The sequence below is a fragment of the Carassius gibelio genome, chromosome B22, assembly GCF_023724105.1.
Source record: "Carassius gibelio isolate Cgi1373 ecotype wild population from Czech Republic chromosome B22, carGib1.2-hapl.c, whole genome shotgun sequence".
Lineage (NCBI taxonomy): Eukaryota > Metazoa > Chordata > Actinopteri > Cypriniformes > Cyprinidae > Carassius > Carassius gibelio.
This window is the reverse complement of record NC_068417.1, coordinates 1891746-1908157: the sequence shown is the minus strand read 5'-3', so window position 1 is coordinate 1908157 and position 16412 is coordinate 1891746. Positions and strand designations below refer to the sequence as shown.

General features: G+C 38.8%; 1 protein-coding gene and 1 long non-coding RNA gene across 2 annotated transcripts in view; one reads left to right on the top strand and one right to left on the bottom strand.

The window, feature by feature from the left end:
* LOC127987560 (uncharacterized) overlaps positions 1 to 16412 on the top strand; it is a 1055570-nt gene that overhangs the window by 87014 nt on the left and 952144 nt on the right. Inside the window, exons 20-24 of the mRNA XM_052589928.1 lie at positions 3522 to 3692; positions 5157 to 5333; positions 6051 to 6227; positions 13639 to 13815; positions 15945 to 16121. Coding sequence (XP_052445888.1) covers positions 3522 to 3692; positions 5157 to 5333; positions 6051 to 6227; positions 13639 to 13815; positions 15945 to 16121 — 879 coding nt within the window. The remainder of the gene's footprint in view (positions 1 to 3521; positions 3693 to 5156; positions 5334 to 6050; positions 6228 to 13638; positions 13816 to 15944; positions 16122 to 16412) is intronic.
* LOC127987662 (uncharacterized) overlaps positions 1 to 16412 on the bottom strand; it is a 124927-nt gene that overhangs the window by 48590 nt on the left and 59925 nt on the right. The gene's annotated exons all lie outside the window — the stretch shown is intronic.

The window sequence follows — 16412 nt, the reverse complement described above, 5'->3', positions numbered from 1 at the left end:
CACATAAGTCAGCTTTTTAAAACTGAAGTATCCCTGTACATTCTTACAATGCAAAAACTCAAGGGAATTTCCTCTGCTTATTAAAAAGCTACGTTCATTACAGTAGCGAACATTATGAACACGATAAACATCAGACAGACACGACCTCATCATATAACAAATGACAAAGTGCTCGTTCTGAAATCTGAAAAAACACATAAACACACATCTTTATTCGCATTGAACAGTTATTTATTGTTTATATAATTCTGTTATAGTGTTTTTATTCGTACAGTAGGTGCTAACTGTAAATGTTTCAACAAGAATTTCGTTAACATCATTCATTTTGAAGCAGGTAATGATTTAAATGGTGGTTAAATTATTATTAATTTAGCATGCAATATTTTACATGCAAACAGTAGATAATGCTAGTAAACATATTTGCGCTATTTTGGAGATACTGAAATAGAGGTCTTAACGGGTCCAAAAATGTGTGCCCGAACCCAAAAGATATCCGTAATGTACTAGACTGAACCGACCCGGACCAGTCTATTATTTCAAAAGCTGGCCATTACACACAATGTTAAACAGACCCGGGACCCGAGGTAATAGATTCGGACCTGACCCGGCTGATGATTTGAAATATAGACCCGAACCCATTCGGGTCGACGGGTCTCGGGTGCACTGTGAAGACCTCTAGTCTGAAATAGATGTTGCTCAATCAGGACATTAAAATTATAAACACCATAATTTATTCAGATAATAACTGAATACAGACAGTACATACATGAAATTAAGCTATAATATACTGTATATAAAATATAAATTAAGCTTTTCATTTTAGTAAAGAACAATATTAACAGAAGCTATTGTATTATTCATTGTATATTCAAATCAATTTCTGATACTAATAGGTTCATATTTAATCATTCCTGAATAATTACGTGTATAAAGAAATAGGCTATATTTTGTGTTGGATCAGATACATGTGTCGTCAGTGCGCAGCAGACACACACACCTAAACGATTTAAATATATACTTATACAGTGTTTGGTGAATTCTGCTACATAATAATAGGCAGGGCCGGTGTCCTGACATTTTATCCTACCCTGTCAGATTTTCCTACGCGGGTTTACTGCGCACGCGCACATCAATATCGCGTCCTTTGTCTTATGCTAAACAACGATATTTAATGTATCTGCATTACTGTAAGGGTAGGTTTAGGGCTGGGGTAGGTGTAGACTTTAATAAAAACGCAATCTAATTGGTAGAAAATAATATTTATTGTTGGTTTCCTGTAACTGTTTCCCTTTTAGCTACAACCGCGAATATAACACATAATTACTGTATTTGCAGTACTGTAAGGGTATGATTAGGGTTGTGGTAGGTGTAGACATTAATAAATCATAACTTTACAGTAGAATTTTCGTTGTGGAATTGTACTACCCACTGTTTTGGTGGGAGGTAGGAAAATCTGACAGAACACAGACTCTAGACAGAACACCGGCGCTCCGCACACGCACATCACGCACTGCGCGTAGGGCACCAAGTGCTTTGGGGGGCACCAAAAAATCTGGGTCGTGAAAAAATCATCACAATAGGCTACTAGAATAAATAACAAATAAAATATTTCTAAAAGCATGTGAATATACAAAAGCAATACAAAAGTAATATAGGCCTAGACCAAATTAGTCAAGAAAAAGGTGAATCTCTGTGCCAGTCTCCCTCTGGTGCCCCCCCCCCCCCCTTCCCCACCTCCCAGTGGTCTGTTCCATTATGCCTCAATCAATGTCAAATTTGGCAGACCGAACTCAGACATGGCCTCGAAAAGAGTCGGGGGCGGAAAAAAATAAAAAAGAAGAGACAGCGGAGCGGGATGATGCTCGTGCGTCGCTTGCAGGTAAGACAATGTTTTAAATAAAAATGTTAGTTTTAAAAGAACGGCTTTAGGTAACAACGTTATTTTTTTCAGTAACGCAGTAATCTAACTAATTACTTTTCCCGTTGTTACAACACCGTTAACGTTATTTGAACGTTAAATGCGGTGCGTTACTATGCATTGATTTAATAAACTTTGTAATCCGAACGCACCCCTGGCTCACACAGCGAGTGAGCAGGTGGGTTAATGACGAGATAAGCCGTTGTGATTGGCTAAGGCAGAGTCATGTGTTTCATGGTAGCCAATCAGAGCCAGTGTTTTTACACACATGCCGGCCAGCGGCGCCAAACACACACACACACACACACACACACACACGCGCAACAGCTACACAGAGATTTGCAGCAGAGATGGCGAGATGGTGAGTCAGGAGCAATCCGATGAAAAGTTGGCATTTTCAAGGTGAAGATATAAGCACTACTTCAAAATCATTGTGGTCAAAGGCAAGAACATGCATGTAATGTGTACACCCTTTCTTAAGATAATACTTGAAGTGCAGGATAAAACTCTTGCTGTCTGTTGACGTGCAATAAATATTGAAAGTTATGTACCTGTCTGTTCTACTCATTTCAACTGACTTGTAAAAACTGAAAAAAAAAAAAAAAGAAGAAGTACAAATTATCTGACATGTAGCAACTTTTTTTTTTTTTTTTTTTTTTTTGCAGTAACGCAAATAGTTACTTTCCCTGGTAACAAGTTACTTTTATTATAGAGTAATTCAGTTACTCAGTTAAACTCAGTTACTTTTTGGAACAAGAAGTGAGTAAATATAACTAATTCCTTTTTTAAAGTAATGTTCCCAACAGTGTTGAAAGCTGATTTTGCAGCTAGGAAATGTAAGCGTGTGCCTCTGTAGGGCCTCTGACAACTGATGGTAGTGAAAATCTTTAATATAGTTCTATAGAATAGCAGAATGGTGTCTTTATAGAGATGTTGTCCCTCTGTTGAGTAATTTCTACTGTGCAGTTGTGCATGGTTATTTGCAGTTTAAAATGTGCACTTTAAAATTCATACTTCATAAAATTCATACACTTATACTGTTATTTGCACTAAACTTTTTTGCACTTTTAACTTTCTGTGTTCACATTGTTCAGCTCCAATTATTCATTTGCAGCAGTTATTTTGGAAGTAAAGAGAACCTATCTAAGAAATTCTGAATGGTAGTTATTTCTTTGGTTGGTGGTGGGTGGGTGGTTGGTTGGGGAGGGGGGCACCACCAAGCTTTTGTGCTTAAGGCACCCAAATGGCTAGCGCCGGCCCTGATTATAGGAAGAGCCAGCATCAAAAGATCAACTAAATATATGACTATGAATGCTTAGCTGTCACAAGCTAGTTATCCTTTTTGCTAACTTTCCTCATCTCCTGCTTAAAAGCCAGAAATATCTTCAGATGCTTGAGAATCATGATCTAGTGAGCTTTTGCCCGAGTTTCTTTTAAATTTACTTTTGACTTTTGTCTTTCTAAAAAAAATATATATATTTAAATGTTCAACTGTATAAACTTGAACTAGAGCTTTTCATTACAAACAATGTTTGATAATCTTTAAATGTTTTGTGATGCGATGCACATTGAGTTGATTCCAGCTTCATCTTCTTTTCTGCAGGTTTTTGGGTCCTGCTGCAGATGAAGGCTGTCAGTATGTGACTGGAATTGTGGGGAAAAACCCGTTACTCCTGAGAGAGCTGAATCTGAGTGGACGTAAACTAGGAGACACAGGAGTGAATCAGATCTCTGCTCTACTGCAGGATAAACACTGTAGACTCAACACACTGAAGTGAGTATCTTACATCATTTCACATGTTACATGACGAGTAATGTTACAGTCCTCTATTTTAATTCTCATTTGAGTCCAACCTCACGTTATAAAGCTTGGGAGAGCCAGGACATTTTTAATATAACTCTGATTATATTTGTCTGAAAAAAGAAATTAATATACATCTAGGATGTCTTGAGGGTGAGTAAATCATGGGGTAAATTTCATTTTTGGGTGAACTATCCCTTTAAGTGCAAAGGGGTGGAGAAAATAATGTGAACACATTAGAAATAGACAGTATTTTATTAATGTGTTTACCATAATTTGCCTTTAATACAGCTTAGAATAGATTCATACAACTTTTGAATAGACTTCAGTTAAATTTAGTCTCTAGCTTCTGCTGTGACTGCTGAATGTGATCATGTTTACTGACTACAAACTGAGGATTGAAGACGAATTGAAAAAAAAGTCAGGGTCAGTCTGGTTTTCACTGTCACTTCTGGGTCTTCCTCTGGGACAACGGCCAGGGTTTTTTGACCAACTGTGTCTCTGAGTTTAGGTTAGAGGAGGTTATGAATGAAGGTGGGGTTTCTCTGAGTCTGGAGAGCATCAGTGCTGAGGATCATTTCATAAAGTTAAAGATATTAATAATAATAGCTCAGAACTCACTTTCAGACAGCAGCGAGTGTGTGAAATAACTTCTGTTTGAGATCAGATGTGGATTATGATCACCTTACAAGGCTTCATATCATCTCTCTGTCATCAAACACCAGATTAATGAATGTGTAACACAACTGAACAGAACCGGTCCAGACTGGGCTTTATTCTGTGCAGGCATTGCTTCTTCAGTCTGACCTGTTTCAGAGAAATATTACTGTACTTCACATCTACACACACAGACAAACCTACAGTTTTATTTAGATGTGCAAAGTTGAATCTGTGTAGCAAAGCTGATCAAGTCACTGGACAGAGCAGAGCGAATGCATTCATGTTGTAGTGATGTGCAGACCAGAATCAGTTTAAACACAAATACACAGCAGTCAGGACTTTTATTTTAGACAATATGATCCGTTTTAGACAAAAGATGAAATAAGAATTATATGACAGGAATAAAAAGATATGAAAGATTTTAACACCTTTCACACAAAGTTGTGGGGAATTAAAACTTCATTGTATTTCTATCAAGAATCAGGAGAAATTGTACATAAATCATGAGAAGTGTCAATTATTTGGTTAAATGAACAACTTATTTGTTTTTCTGTTTAGAAGACCAAATTGTGGAAAATTATCCAAAGGTGTTCAGACACTCTTCCTCTGTTTTTTGTTTTATCAAGACATTGTGACTTTATTAAATAGTTTTCTTCTATCTTCTCTCTTTCTCTCAATGTAGATTAAGATGCTGTGTTTGACAGATGAAGGTTGTTCTGCTGTGACTTCATGAACATAACGTGTCTGATTCATTGTGTTTTCTCTTTCTGTCTTCAGTCTGAGTTATTGCAGTATTACAGAGAAACAGTGTGTCATCCTGACTTCAGCTCTGAAATCAAACCCATCACACCTGAGAGAACTGAACCTGAGCGGGAATGAACTACTAGGAGACTCTGGAGTGAAACACCTCAGTGATCTACTGATGAACACACAATTCAAGCTGGAGAAACTACAGTTAGTATCATTATACTCTACAGCAGTTACAGTCAGATTAAAGATTACTGTTTACTTTCAGGAAAAGGAAAGGAAAGGATGTGGCCAAGTGGCCACACACACACCATGAACAGACACACGCACACTCTCTCTCACACACACACACACACACACACACACACCATGAACAGACACACGCACACTCTCTCTCTCTCTCACTCTATCTCTCTCTCACACACACACCATGAACAGACACACGCACACTCTCTCTCTCTCACACACACACACACACACACACACACCTGCAGCGCTGAGGAACAGTTGGGGTTCAGTTCTTGCTTGAGGGTCTCATCTCAGTCAATCACCGGAGATCACAGTAATCCAGTTCATTAATGGACCAAAATATTTTTTTTATTCACTCAGACATGTACAGTAAAGAATGACAATTACAAAAAAAGTTAAAAATGTCTTTAAGTAAGTTGTAATTGAGAAACATAATTTTCTTGATTTCTCACATTTAAACTCAATTTTCACATTTAATGTTATTTTAAGTAGTTCTGTAGTTCATCATGTGTCTACTTTGTTCATTTTTTTTCTTCGGTTTTTGTTTATGGTCTTATAATAAGGTTTTTGATAATGTTTTATTTATTGCACTGTATGATGTTTACTCAATATTAATTTAACTCACACATGAACATTATATGTCTGATTCATTGTGTTTTCTCTTTCTGTCTTCAGTCTGTGTAGATGCAGTATTACAGAGAAACAGTGTCTCATCCTGACTTCAGCTCTGAAATCAAACCCATCACATCTGAGAGAACTGGACCTGAGCTGGAATGAACTACTAGGAGACTCTGGAGTGAAACACCTCAGTGATCTACTGATGAACACACAATTCAAGCTGGAGAAACTAGAGTTAGTATCATTATACTCTACAGCAGTTACAGTCAGATTAAAGATTACTGTTTACTTTCAGGAAAAGGAAAGGAAAGGATGTGGCCAAGTGGCCACACACACACCATGAACAGACACACGCACACTCTCTCTCACACACACACACACACACACACCATTAACAGACACACGCACACTCTCTCTCTCTCTCACTCTATCTCTCTCTCACACACACACACACACACACACACACACACACCATGAACAGACACACGCACACTCTCTCTCACACACACACACACACACCATGAACAGACACACGCACTCTCTCTCTCTCTCTCTCTCTCACACACACACACACACCATGAACAGACACACGCACACTCTCTCTCTCTCTCTCTCTCACTCTCACACACACACCATGAACAGACACACGCACACTCTCTCTCTCTCTCTCTCCCTCTCTCACTCTCACACACACACACACACACACACACCTTGCACAGACACACGCACACTCTCTCTCTCTCACTCTCTCTCTCTCTCTCTCTCTCTCACACACACACACACACACACACACACACACACACACACACGCGCACTCTCTCTCAATTCAATTCAATTCATATTGCTTTATTGGCATGACATACAAAGGTACATATTGCCAAAGCATTGTACATAGCAGAATAGAAACAAACAAAACAAAAATTCATATATATCCATAAGAAAAAAAAAAAAAAATAGAATAAAATACATGCAAAATAAATCTATATACATTTTCATAAACATTGATGGTACTTCTAATGTAGATGTGTTCACTCTTTACCTCTTAGTTTGTGGCATATGTAAATATAATGTGCTACCACAGAGGAAGCAGGTCCTTCACCAAGTAATATTTTTAATTTGTCATGTTCACTGAGTGACTGGAGCTCAGGAGTGTTGTGCTGTATCTGACTGTACAGTGAGTCTCTCAGAGATGTGTATTTGTCACAGTCTCGACTGATCCTGATCTACACTCGTCACACACTCGCTCTTCTCTAGGTAACCAGCTCTTTCTGTGTCGTCCTCTCTCTATGGCCAGCTGGTGGTCACTCAGTCTGTACTTGGTCAGTAACTGTCTGTGTGTTATATTCCTGACTGAGAGCAGATAGTCAGCCATACTGTACTCTCTGTTGAGTTTCAGATAACACTGGAGGCGACTTTGCTCTTTGGTTTGTTCTTTCCAATACTGTATGTATGTCTCCTTCTCTTCATTCATAATCTCTTTGATTCTTCTATGTTTTTCAGGATTGGTGATATCGAGTGCTTTGTTAGTTAGCTCTGATACCATTACACAAAGATTACTTTGAGCACTCTTTTTTTGTGTTTTTAATGCTTTATAATGAATAGAATTTTCTGAACTAGAGTTTAAGTGGATCCAGAACTTTAAAACTCTTTTTTTAATGATGAGGTTTAAGGGAAGACGGCCTAACTCAGCTCTGCAGGCGTTATTAGGAGTGTTTCTGTGCAGGTGAAGGATGCTTCTGCAGAACTCCACATGCAGAGCTTCTAAAGGGTGTTTGTTCCAGTCTTTATGGCTGGAGTTACTCGCTGGGCCCCAGATCTCGCTTCCATACAGGGCGATGGGCAGAATCACACTATCAAAGATCTTTGTCCAGATTCTGATGGGGATGTTTATTTTAAATAATTTCATTCGTATAGCATGTAGTGCCCTGTGGGCTTTTATAAGTAATGTTTTAATTGACAATTTGAAATTTCCAGTGGGAGTTAAAACCAGACCAAGATAAGTATATTGTAAAGTATGTTGAAGTGTGGTGTTGTTTAATGTGAATAGATGTTTATGTTCTAGATTTCTGGGCTTTTTCTGAAATATCATAATCTTAGTTTTGGGGATGTTGATGTCTAAGGCCCAATCCTGGCAGTATTTAGTTAAAATGTCGAGGTTGTTCTGGAGATCTTCTGGTGTTTTAGACAGAATTAGTAAGTCGTCTGCATACAGTAGATATCTGACCTCTGTGTGGTGTAATTGTAGTCCTGGACTGTTCGACTGGTCCAGAAGATCTGCCAGTTCATTGATATAGATGTTAAATAAGGTCGGGCTGAGACAGCAGCCCTGTCTCACGCCTCGCTGTTGAGGAAAATACTCTGTCCTTTGTTGGCCAATTTTTACTGCACATTTATTTTGGTTATACATGTTTTTAATTAAGTCATATATTTTACCCCCTATGCCACTTTGAATGATTTTATAAAATAGTCCATTATGCCAGATAGAGTCAAAAGCCTTCTTAAAATCTATAAAGCATGCAAATATTTTCCCCTCTTTCTTCTGGTGTACATGTTCATTTATGAGCGTGTGTAGTGTGTGAATATGGTCAGTGGTTCGGTGTTTAGGGAGGAAGCCAATCTGAGATTTGCTGATGACATTGTGCTGCTTTAAGAAAGATGAAATTCGAGAGTTGACTATAGAGCAAAACACTTTTCCTAAATTACTGGTTACACAGATCCCTCTGTAGTTATTAGGATCGGTTTTGTCTCCACTTTTAAAGATGGGAGAGATGAATCCTGTGTTCCAGACCTCAGGAAAAACACCTGAACTCAAAATCAAATTAAAAAGTTTGAGTAATGCAGTTTGCAGTTCAGGAGAGCTGTTTTTAAGCATCTCATTCTTTATGTTGTCAGGGCCACAGGATTTCTGACATTTGAGGGATTTCAGTTTTTCACTAAGTTCTTGTTGGGTTATTGGATAATCTAGTGGATTTTGGTTGTTTTTGATGCATGATTCAAGAGCATTCAACTTTTGGAGGACATTTAATTGGTTGGGGTTATTCAGAGGGTCAGTTTGAGGTGTATAGAGCTTCTCAAAGTGATCCTTCCAGATCTGACCATCTTGTATGGCTAACTCTTGTGGTTTTGTCTTGTTCAGACTGTTCCACATGCTCCAGAACTGACCCTGATCAATTGAGTTTTCCATCTTCTGAAGCGTGTTGTTATAATAGCCCAGTTTCTTCTGTCTCACTGTGTTTTTGTATTGTTTCAGGAGTTGAGAGTGTTTAGAGCGTAACTCTAAGTTGACTGGATCTTTGTGTTTTTGATTTGAAATGAATCGTAGCTCTTGTCTTATTGTTTTACATTCATGGTCAAACCACTTTTCAGAAGGTTTTTGTTTAGCTCTATTTTTGTGTTTATATGTGGTTGTTTCATTTAAATGAGCCTTTTTTGCTATATTTTCAAAAATTTCATTAATATGTTTAATTGCTAAATTTATTCCTTTCCAATTATTATCATATGTTCAATTGTTAAATAGTGTAATGGAACTGAGAGTTTCGTTTGACTTCAATGCTTTAATATATGTTTCAGCAGCACTTCGAGTCCATCTATATGGTGCTTTGAGTTTATGTAGATGAATTGGCTTTTTCTGAATTCCCCGTGATTTGTTGTCTTCCCCTTTAATGAAGAGATTGATCTGGCTGTGATCAGACAGGGGCGACTGAGCTTTGACAGTAAATGCACTGAGATGGGAAGGTCCTATATTTGATATAGCATAATCTACAACACTGTTCCCGAGATCTGAGCTATATGTGAACTGTCCACAGGAATCTCCGCTGATTCTACCGTTGAGGATATAAAGAGCTGAAGGTAGGGTACTATTTCTTCTCGGTAGGGTACTAAAGAGATCTTGGGGTATATGTGTGAACAGATGTTTATCTCCTGAATTATCAATATGGTCTAGTTCTGAACCAGTTCGAGCATTTAAATCTCCACATAATAAAATTTTCCCAAGAATTTGGTAGTGATTAATTTCTTCTTGTAAAGTGTGGAATACTTCATCGTCATAGTATGGGGAATCTGATGGAGGAATATAAATTCCACAGATGTAAAGGTCTTTATCTAGAATTCCAAAGCTTTTATCCAATTTTAACCAGATGTGATTTTTGCCTTGCTGGACTGGTGATGTAAAAGGGAGGAGGTCATTTTTGATCCATATGACTAAACCTCCAGAATCTCTACCACGGTGTACTGAGCTGAGTTTCCATGAGGGCACTATGATTTCAGAGTAACGTGAAGGACACTGAGTGGACACATCTGATCTACACCATGTTTCTGTTAGAATTAGGATGTCAACATTTGTGATGCTATTTACAAATTCTGTGTTTGTGCTCTTTAATCCAAATGTTTTCGAGCACAAACCCTGAATATTCCAAAAGCTAATATTTAACATTTTGATATGATCAACGATTAAGCAATACTGCTGTTTAACTGGGGGCAAAACCAAAAACAAAACCTATCATAAATAAAAATAAAATTAAATAAATACAAAAATAAAATAAATAAAATAACTAAGTAACCGTAATAGTAGAGGAAGTAAAAAGGTAGTCAAAACTGCTTAAAATAAATCATTGTGAATAATGACTAAAAAAATAACAATAATAATAATAAAGTAAAAATAATTACAATTGATAATAAAAATAATCACAATGATAACAATTCAGTTGAGTTCAGTTGAGCATTTTGTTGCAGAGAAGGGTTAGCAGTGGTTTAATTTCTCCCACCTCACTAATGGGGAGTAGTTCCTGAGCGGATGATGGGGGCGTCTGCTGGGACAGTACCTGGGCATAGCTGGGTGTCCGGCGCTGGGGTCGGCCTTCAGTGTAGAGCTGACTCTCCTGCTGTCTGTGAGAGCATCCTGAAGTCCTGGGATGTCTGTGAAAGTCTCGTGGTGGTCTTGAGTGAGATGAAGGTCCAGATACCTCGGACGGCTGCATTCTCATGTTTCTTTTAGCTCCTCTGTAGTCAGTTGTTGGAAAGCGTCCAAGAGGAACATCTTTGATAGCTTTGGCAAAAATCCTGACTCCATCCTGATTGAGGTGGAGCCCGTCATACAGGTGCCATGGTCTTACAGAGCTGTGATGGACTAAGTGCACGTTGGGCAGACTGGAGCAGGAGTAACGGATCTCTTGGTTGATCTGATCGATCACAGAGGGAGGGACGTCGAGCCGCGGGAGCAAGGTGGAGATCAGTACACGTGAAGCAGGGAATGTCTGTGAGGCTTTCTCTGCCATCTCATGTATTGCCTTAGCTGTACCTTCATTTAACTGATGGAGGTCATTTGTACCTGTGTGAATGATAACACACTGCGGGCTGCCGAGATCATCATGAGTGAGCAGTTCATGAACGCGTTCTGTGTTTCTGCAGTGGAGCGCTAGGACTCTCTGTCTGGGGAAGAGTTTCTTGGGTTCAATGTTCTTTCCAGTGGAGTCCATCAGAAGAAGCACTGAGGCTTGAGTCGCTGGTGTCCTGTGTGACGCTGGTGGTGTGTGTGAATCTGCAGGTGCAGATCGTGTGACGCTGGTGGTGTGTGAGCGCGCTCCTTCACTGAATCTGCAGGTGCAGATCTGTGTGACGTCTCTTCGTGATGGAGCCGCAGGTTACTCTCAGTGCAGCTCTTGTTGGGAGATTCTCTGTCCTTGTTTTTAAGCTCTAAACACATTGCAGTCTGTTCTTTCAGCTTTTCTTTTAACTCATGGATGTTTTTCTCAAATTTTCTTTCTCTCTGTATTAAGTCGTCTTTCATTTTTGACATTTGGCCCTCTAGATTCATGTTGATGTTGTGTAACTCCTTAATTTCAGCCTTGAGATTATTGATGGTGAATTCATCTGGACGGCTCAGGATGAGCTGCTTTAATTCTGACACCTCTATCTCTAGCAGAGCCATCTTCTGGGGAAGACACTGGAGATAACTGTGAGTGTGTGAGGTCTGCTCAGGGATCAGTTCATCAGATGGGGCTGGAGATGTGCTGACCGGAGAGTAGGGACGCACTTCATTCTCCTCCTCAGATCCCTCTGTTTCCTTCTCAATTATCTGCTTTAAAATGGGAAATGATTTCTCAAAAGCTTGGAGACTAGCTTCATTTCCTTGAATTAAGACCGTTCCACTGTTGTACAGATTGATGGTTTGGAAATGGGAGGAGTGATCAGCTGATTCAAAAATGCAGATCTGACATCCTTTACAGATTCCCTTCTTCTTAGTGAAGGGGAAATATTGACTAATAACACTTTTCCAGATGAGGCTTCTCTCTGTATAGAAGATCAGATTTGTCTTCTTTTCTTGAGAGGTCATATCAACATAAAGAGATTCGGGGTGTTCATGTAGCATTGTCTGTTTAAAGGCTTTTCTTTTGTCTCCTTTAATGTGTGCAGGATAAACGATCTCCATGGCAACCGCTGAATGCTTCCGTTATTGACAGTTGAGATTTATATAATGCTGGTACTTGTTGTTAATAAAAATAATGTATAATATATTTCTATTATATATATAAATCTTCTTAATAGCGTACTGTAATGTGTTGATGAAGGCAGTAGTCTCGCTGCTGTACTGATGATTGTTCTGGATGTAGTCGCTCTGATCGCTCTCACTGCTGTCAGTCACAGCTGCGCTTCCTCCGATGAAGCGATTAAAAGTTACTGCTCCGTTTTCTCCGTTTCTGTACTTTTTCTGTACTCCCTTCTCTCTTATATTTCCATAAGTGTTAAAACACAGGCTTTTTCTGAGCTTTTGCCTCAATTAACAGCAGTATTTTATATCAATTAACAGGAGCTCATATCTAGTGCGTCTGTTCAGAATCGAATTCTAATCTCTCTCTCTCACTCGCTCTCACACAGACACACACACACACACACACACACACACACACACACACACACACCTTGAACAGACACACGCACACTCTCTCTCTCTCTCACTCTCTCTCTCACACACACACACACACACACACACGCACCTTGAACAGACACACGCTCTCTCTCTCTCTCTCACACACACACACACACACACACACACACACACACACACTCTCTCACAAACACACACACTCTCATACACACGCACACACACACACACGCACCTTGAACAGACACACGCACTCTCTCTCTCTCACACACACACACACACACACACACACACACTCTCACACACACACACACACACACACACACACACCTGCGGTGCTGAGGAACAGTTGGGGTTCAGTTCTTGCTCGAGGGTCTCATCTCAGTCAGTCACCGGAGATCACAGTAATCCAGTTCAGTAATGGACCAAAATATTTTTTTTATTCACTCAGACATGTACAGTAAAGAATGGCAATTACAAAAAAAAGTTAAAAATGTCTTTAAGTAAGTTGTAATTGAGAAACATAATTTTCTTGATTTCTCACATTAAAACTAAATTTTCACATTTAATGTTATTTTAAGTAGTTCTGTAGTTCATCCTGTGTCTACTTTGTTCATCTTTTTTCTTCTGTTTTTGTTTATGGTCATATAATAAAGTTTTTGGCAGTGTTTTATTCATTGCACTGTATGGTGTTAACACATGATGAATTACTCACACATGAACATAACGTGTCTGATTCATTGTGTTTTCTCTTTCTGTCTTCAGTCTGTGTAGATGCAGTATTACAGAGAAACAGTGTCTCATCCTGACTTCAGCTCTGAAATCAAACCCATCACACCTGAGAGAACTGGACCTGAGCTGGAATGAACTACTAGGAGACTCTGGAGTGAAACACCTCAGTGATCTACTGATGAACACACAATTCAAGCTGGAGAAACTAGTGTTAGTATCATTATACTCTACAGCAGTTACAGTCAGATTGATTTATCAGGATACATCATTTATTTCCAAAATGAATGTTCCCTTGTGATCTTTAAAGGTGCCATCTGTAATGTTTGGCAAAAAAAATCAAGTCATACTCCACATTCCATACCAGATGGGGGCAGTATGCCTCAATAAAGTGAATTGGTCTACTCTAGAGTAACAATTGAGAAAAGGCATAGTCTCTATGCTCCGCCCCTACTTTCACAACAACACTACAGCCATAGCCGAAGCCTAACTGTGCGTTCACACCGCCGGCGTCGAGAGCATCAAAAAGAGTAAAAGCAGTGCCGATGTTTACTCTGGTATTCTGCTCACGACGCTGCAGAAAGATTTGTGAGCGCTCAGACGCTCTAACGTAGATCGAATGCTTATTTTGTATTTAAAGCTTGTTGATCTCGTGCAGACTAACCACAAGGAGTTATAACCTCATTAAATATTGTTGCGGACAAAATATTATGATCCTTTACTTAAAATGAACAATCTCAGACACCTTGGTCCACGTATCACTTTTAATTATTTTTTTATGTCCCTGTAGGCAAACAGGGACACATGATAGATTAATACAAAGGCTAAACAGCAATAATCAACCTGTCCTTTATTCTGCTTGGGAAATAATGTGCCAACTCTCAAGCATTCACCGTGAGACACACACAATTGACTCTTTTCACACGCTTTCACGCCACACATCAATTTTCTCACGCACAGAAAAACCACGAAGCAAAGAGGACACGAGACCAACAGACTAGACAGAGCAGGTTAGTTATGATATAATAAAATGGGTAACGTTAAGTTATAGCTAGCTAATTATCAAATGCAGCTACGGTTAGCCATCGCTAACATTAGCACGTTTATCGAACAGCCTTTGATACATTTCTATGTTATAACTTCCGGAAAACAAATACACAAACATATAAAACAAACTTCTAGCGAAATACTAACAGCATCTAACTTACCAATCCAAAAGAAATGTTGCAAGTTCAGAGTCGAGCCTCATTTCTTTCAGGTCCATCAGTTGTCTCCAGCGATTAAAAGCAGTGGCGATGTTTACTCTGGTATTCTTAACGGATTTGATTTGTGATTCCGAGCGCGGTTGTTTCCCTGTAGCGGGTGGTGGTCTCTTGCCAAGGGCTTTAGCCATCCTTTCTCTTTCTTCCCTGAACTGAAATGAAGTAGTGGGCTGTACTTTCCGCACAACTGAACATCAGGTTCAAGTACACGCCCACAAGCCGTGCGAGTTATTCGTGTATTGCAGGTTGGCTGGTGGTTATGTCGCCCGCATACTGCCTCCCATGGCCGAAACTGGTATTACGACACCTGTCGGGCCAGGGCTAGTAATGCTAATGCTAATTAAGGTTGATATCTCTGCAGCACTATCACTTGACATTTTTTTAATGACATCATCGCCCTTATTTCTTCTCATTCTTTTGATGCGTGTAGGTCATGTTATGGATATTTTTACCTCAATTTTTGCATATGGCACCTTTAACGAAAATAACTATCACTTTCTCTCATAAACACATCTCTTCTCTCGTCTGATGATGTGAAGGAGGGAAAACCTGTCAGTCTCATGAGATCACAGGAATAGCAAAGTATTATCAGCTTCTCATCAAAAACTCATGAATTCCTGACATGCAGTTTTGTTTTTAAAGGTGTTTCACTCAGACATGCATCACGATAAGAACCAAATTTGATCACAAAATCTTGTACTTGTTGAATGTAATCTACAATCTTAAAATATCTTGAATTCAATTTTCATTTTTGAACAGAATTTTCTTTATTTGTTACATTTAAGATAAATTTGAAAATTTTAATGTTATTTTTAAGATGCTTCTGTAGTTGATCCTGTATCTTAATTATATTATAAATCACAAACTCCTTTTTTTTTTTGGTCTGACTAAAGATTCTCTAGACTTGAAATGTAACTAATATCCTCAATATCCTAGTTTTTATGGCTGTGTAATTATTTATTTATTGTTTTCAGGTTTTAACATTTTAATTATTGCACTGTATGGTGTTAACACATGATGAACTACTCACACATGAACATAACGTGTCTGATTCATTGTGTTTTCTCTTTCTGTCTTCAGTCTGTGTGGATGCAGTATTACAGAGGAACAGTGTCTCATCCTGACTTCAGCTCTGAAATCAAACCCATCACACCTGAGAGAACTGAACCTGAGCAGGAATAAACTACTAGGAGACTCTGGAGTGAAACACCTCAGTGATCTACTGATGAACACACAATTCAAGCTGGAGAAACTAGTGTTAGTATCATTATACTCTACAGCAGTTACAGTCAGATTGATTTATCAGGGTACATAATTTATTTCCAAAAATGAATGTACCCTTGTGATCTTTAATGAAAATAACTATCACTTTCTCTCATAAACACATCTCTTCTCTCGTCTGATGATGTGAAGGAGGGAAAATCTGTCAGTCACATGAGATCACAGCAATACATTTACATGTATTCATTTAGCAGACGCTTTTATCCAAAGAGACTTACAGATGAAGACAGTGGAAGCAATCAAAAACAACAAAAAGAGCAATGATAT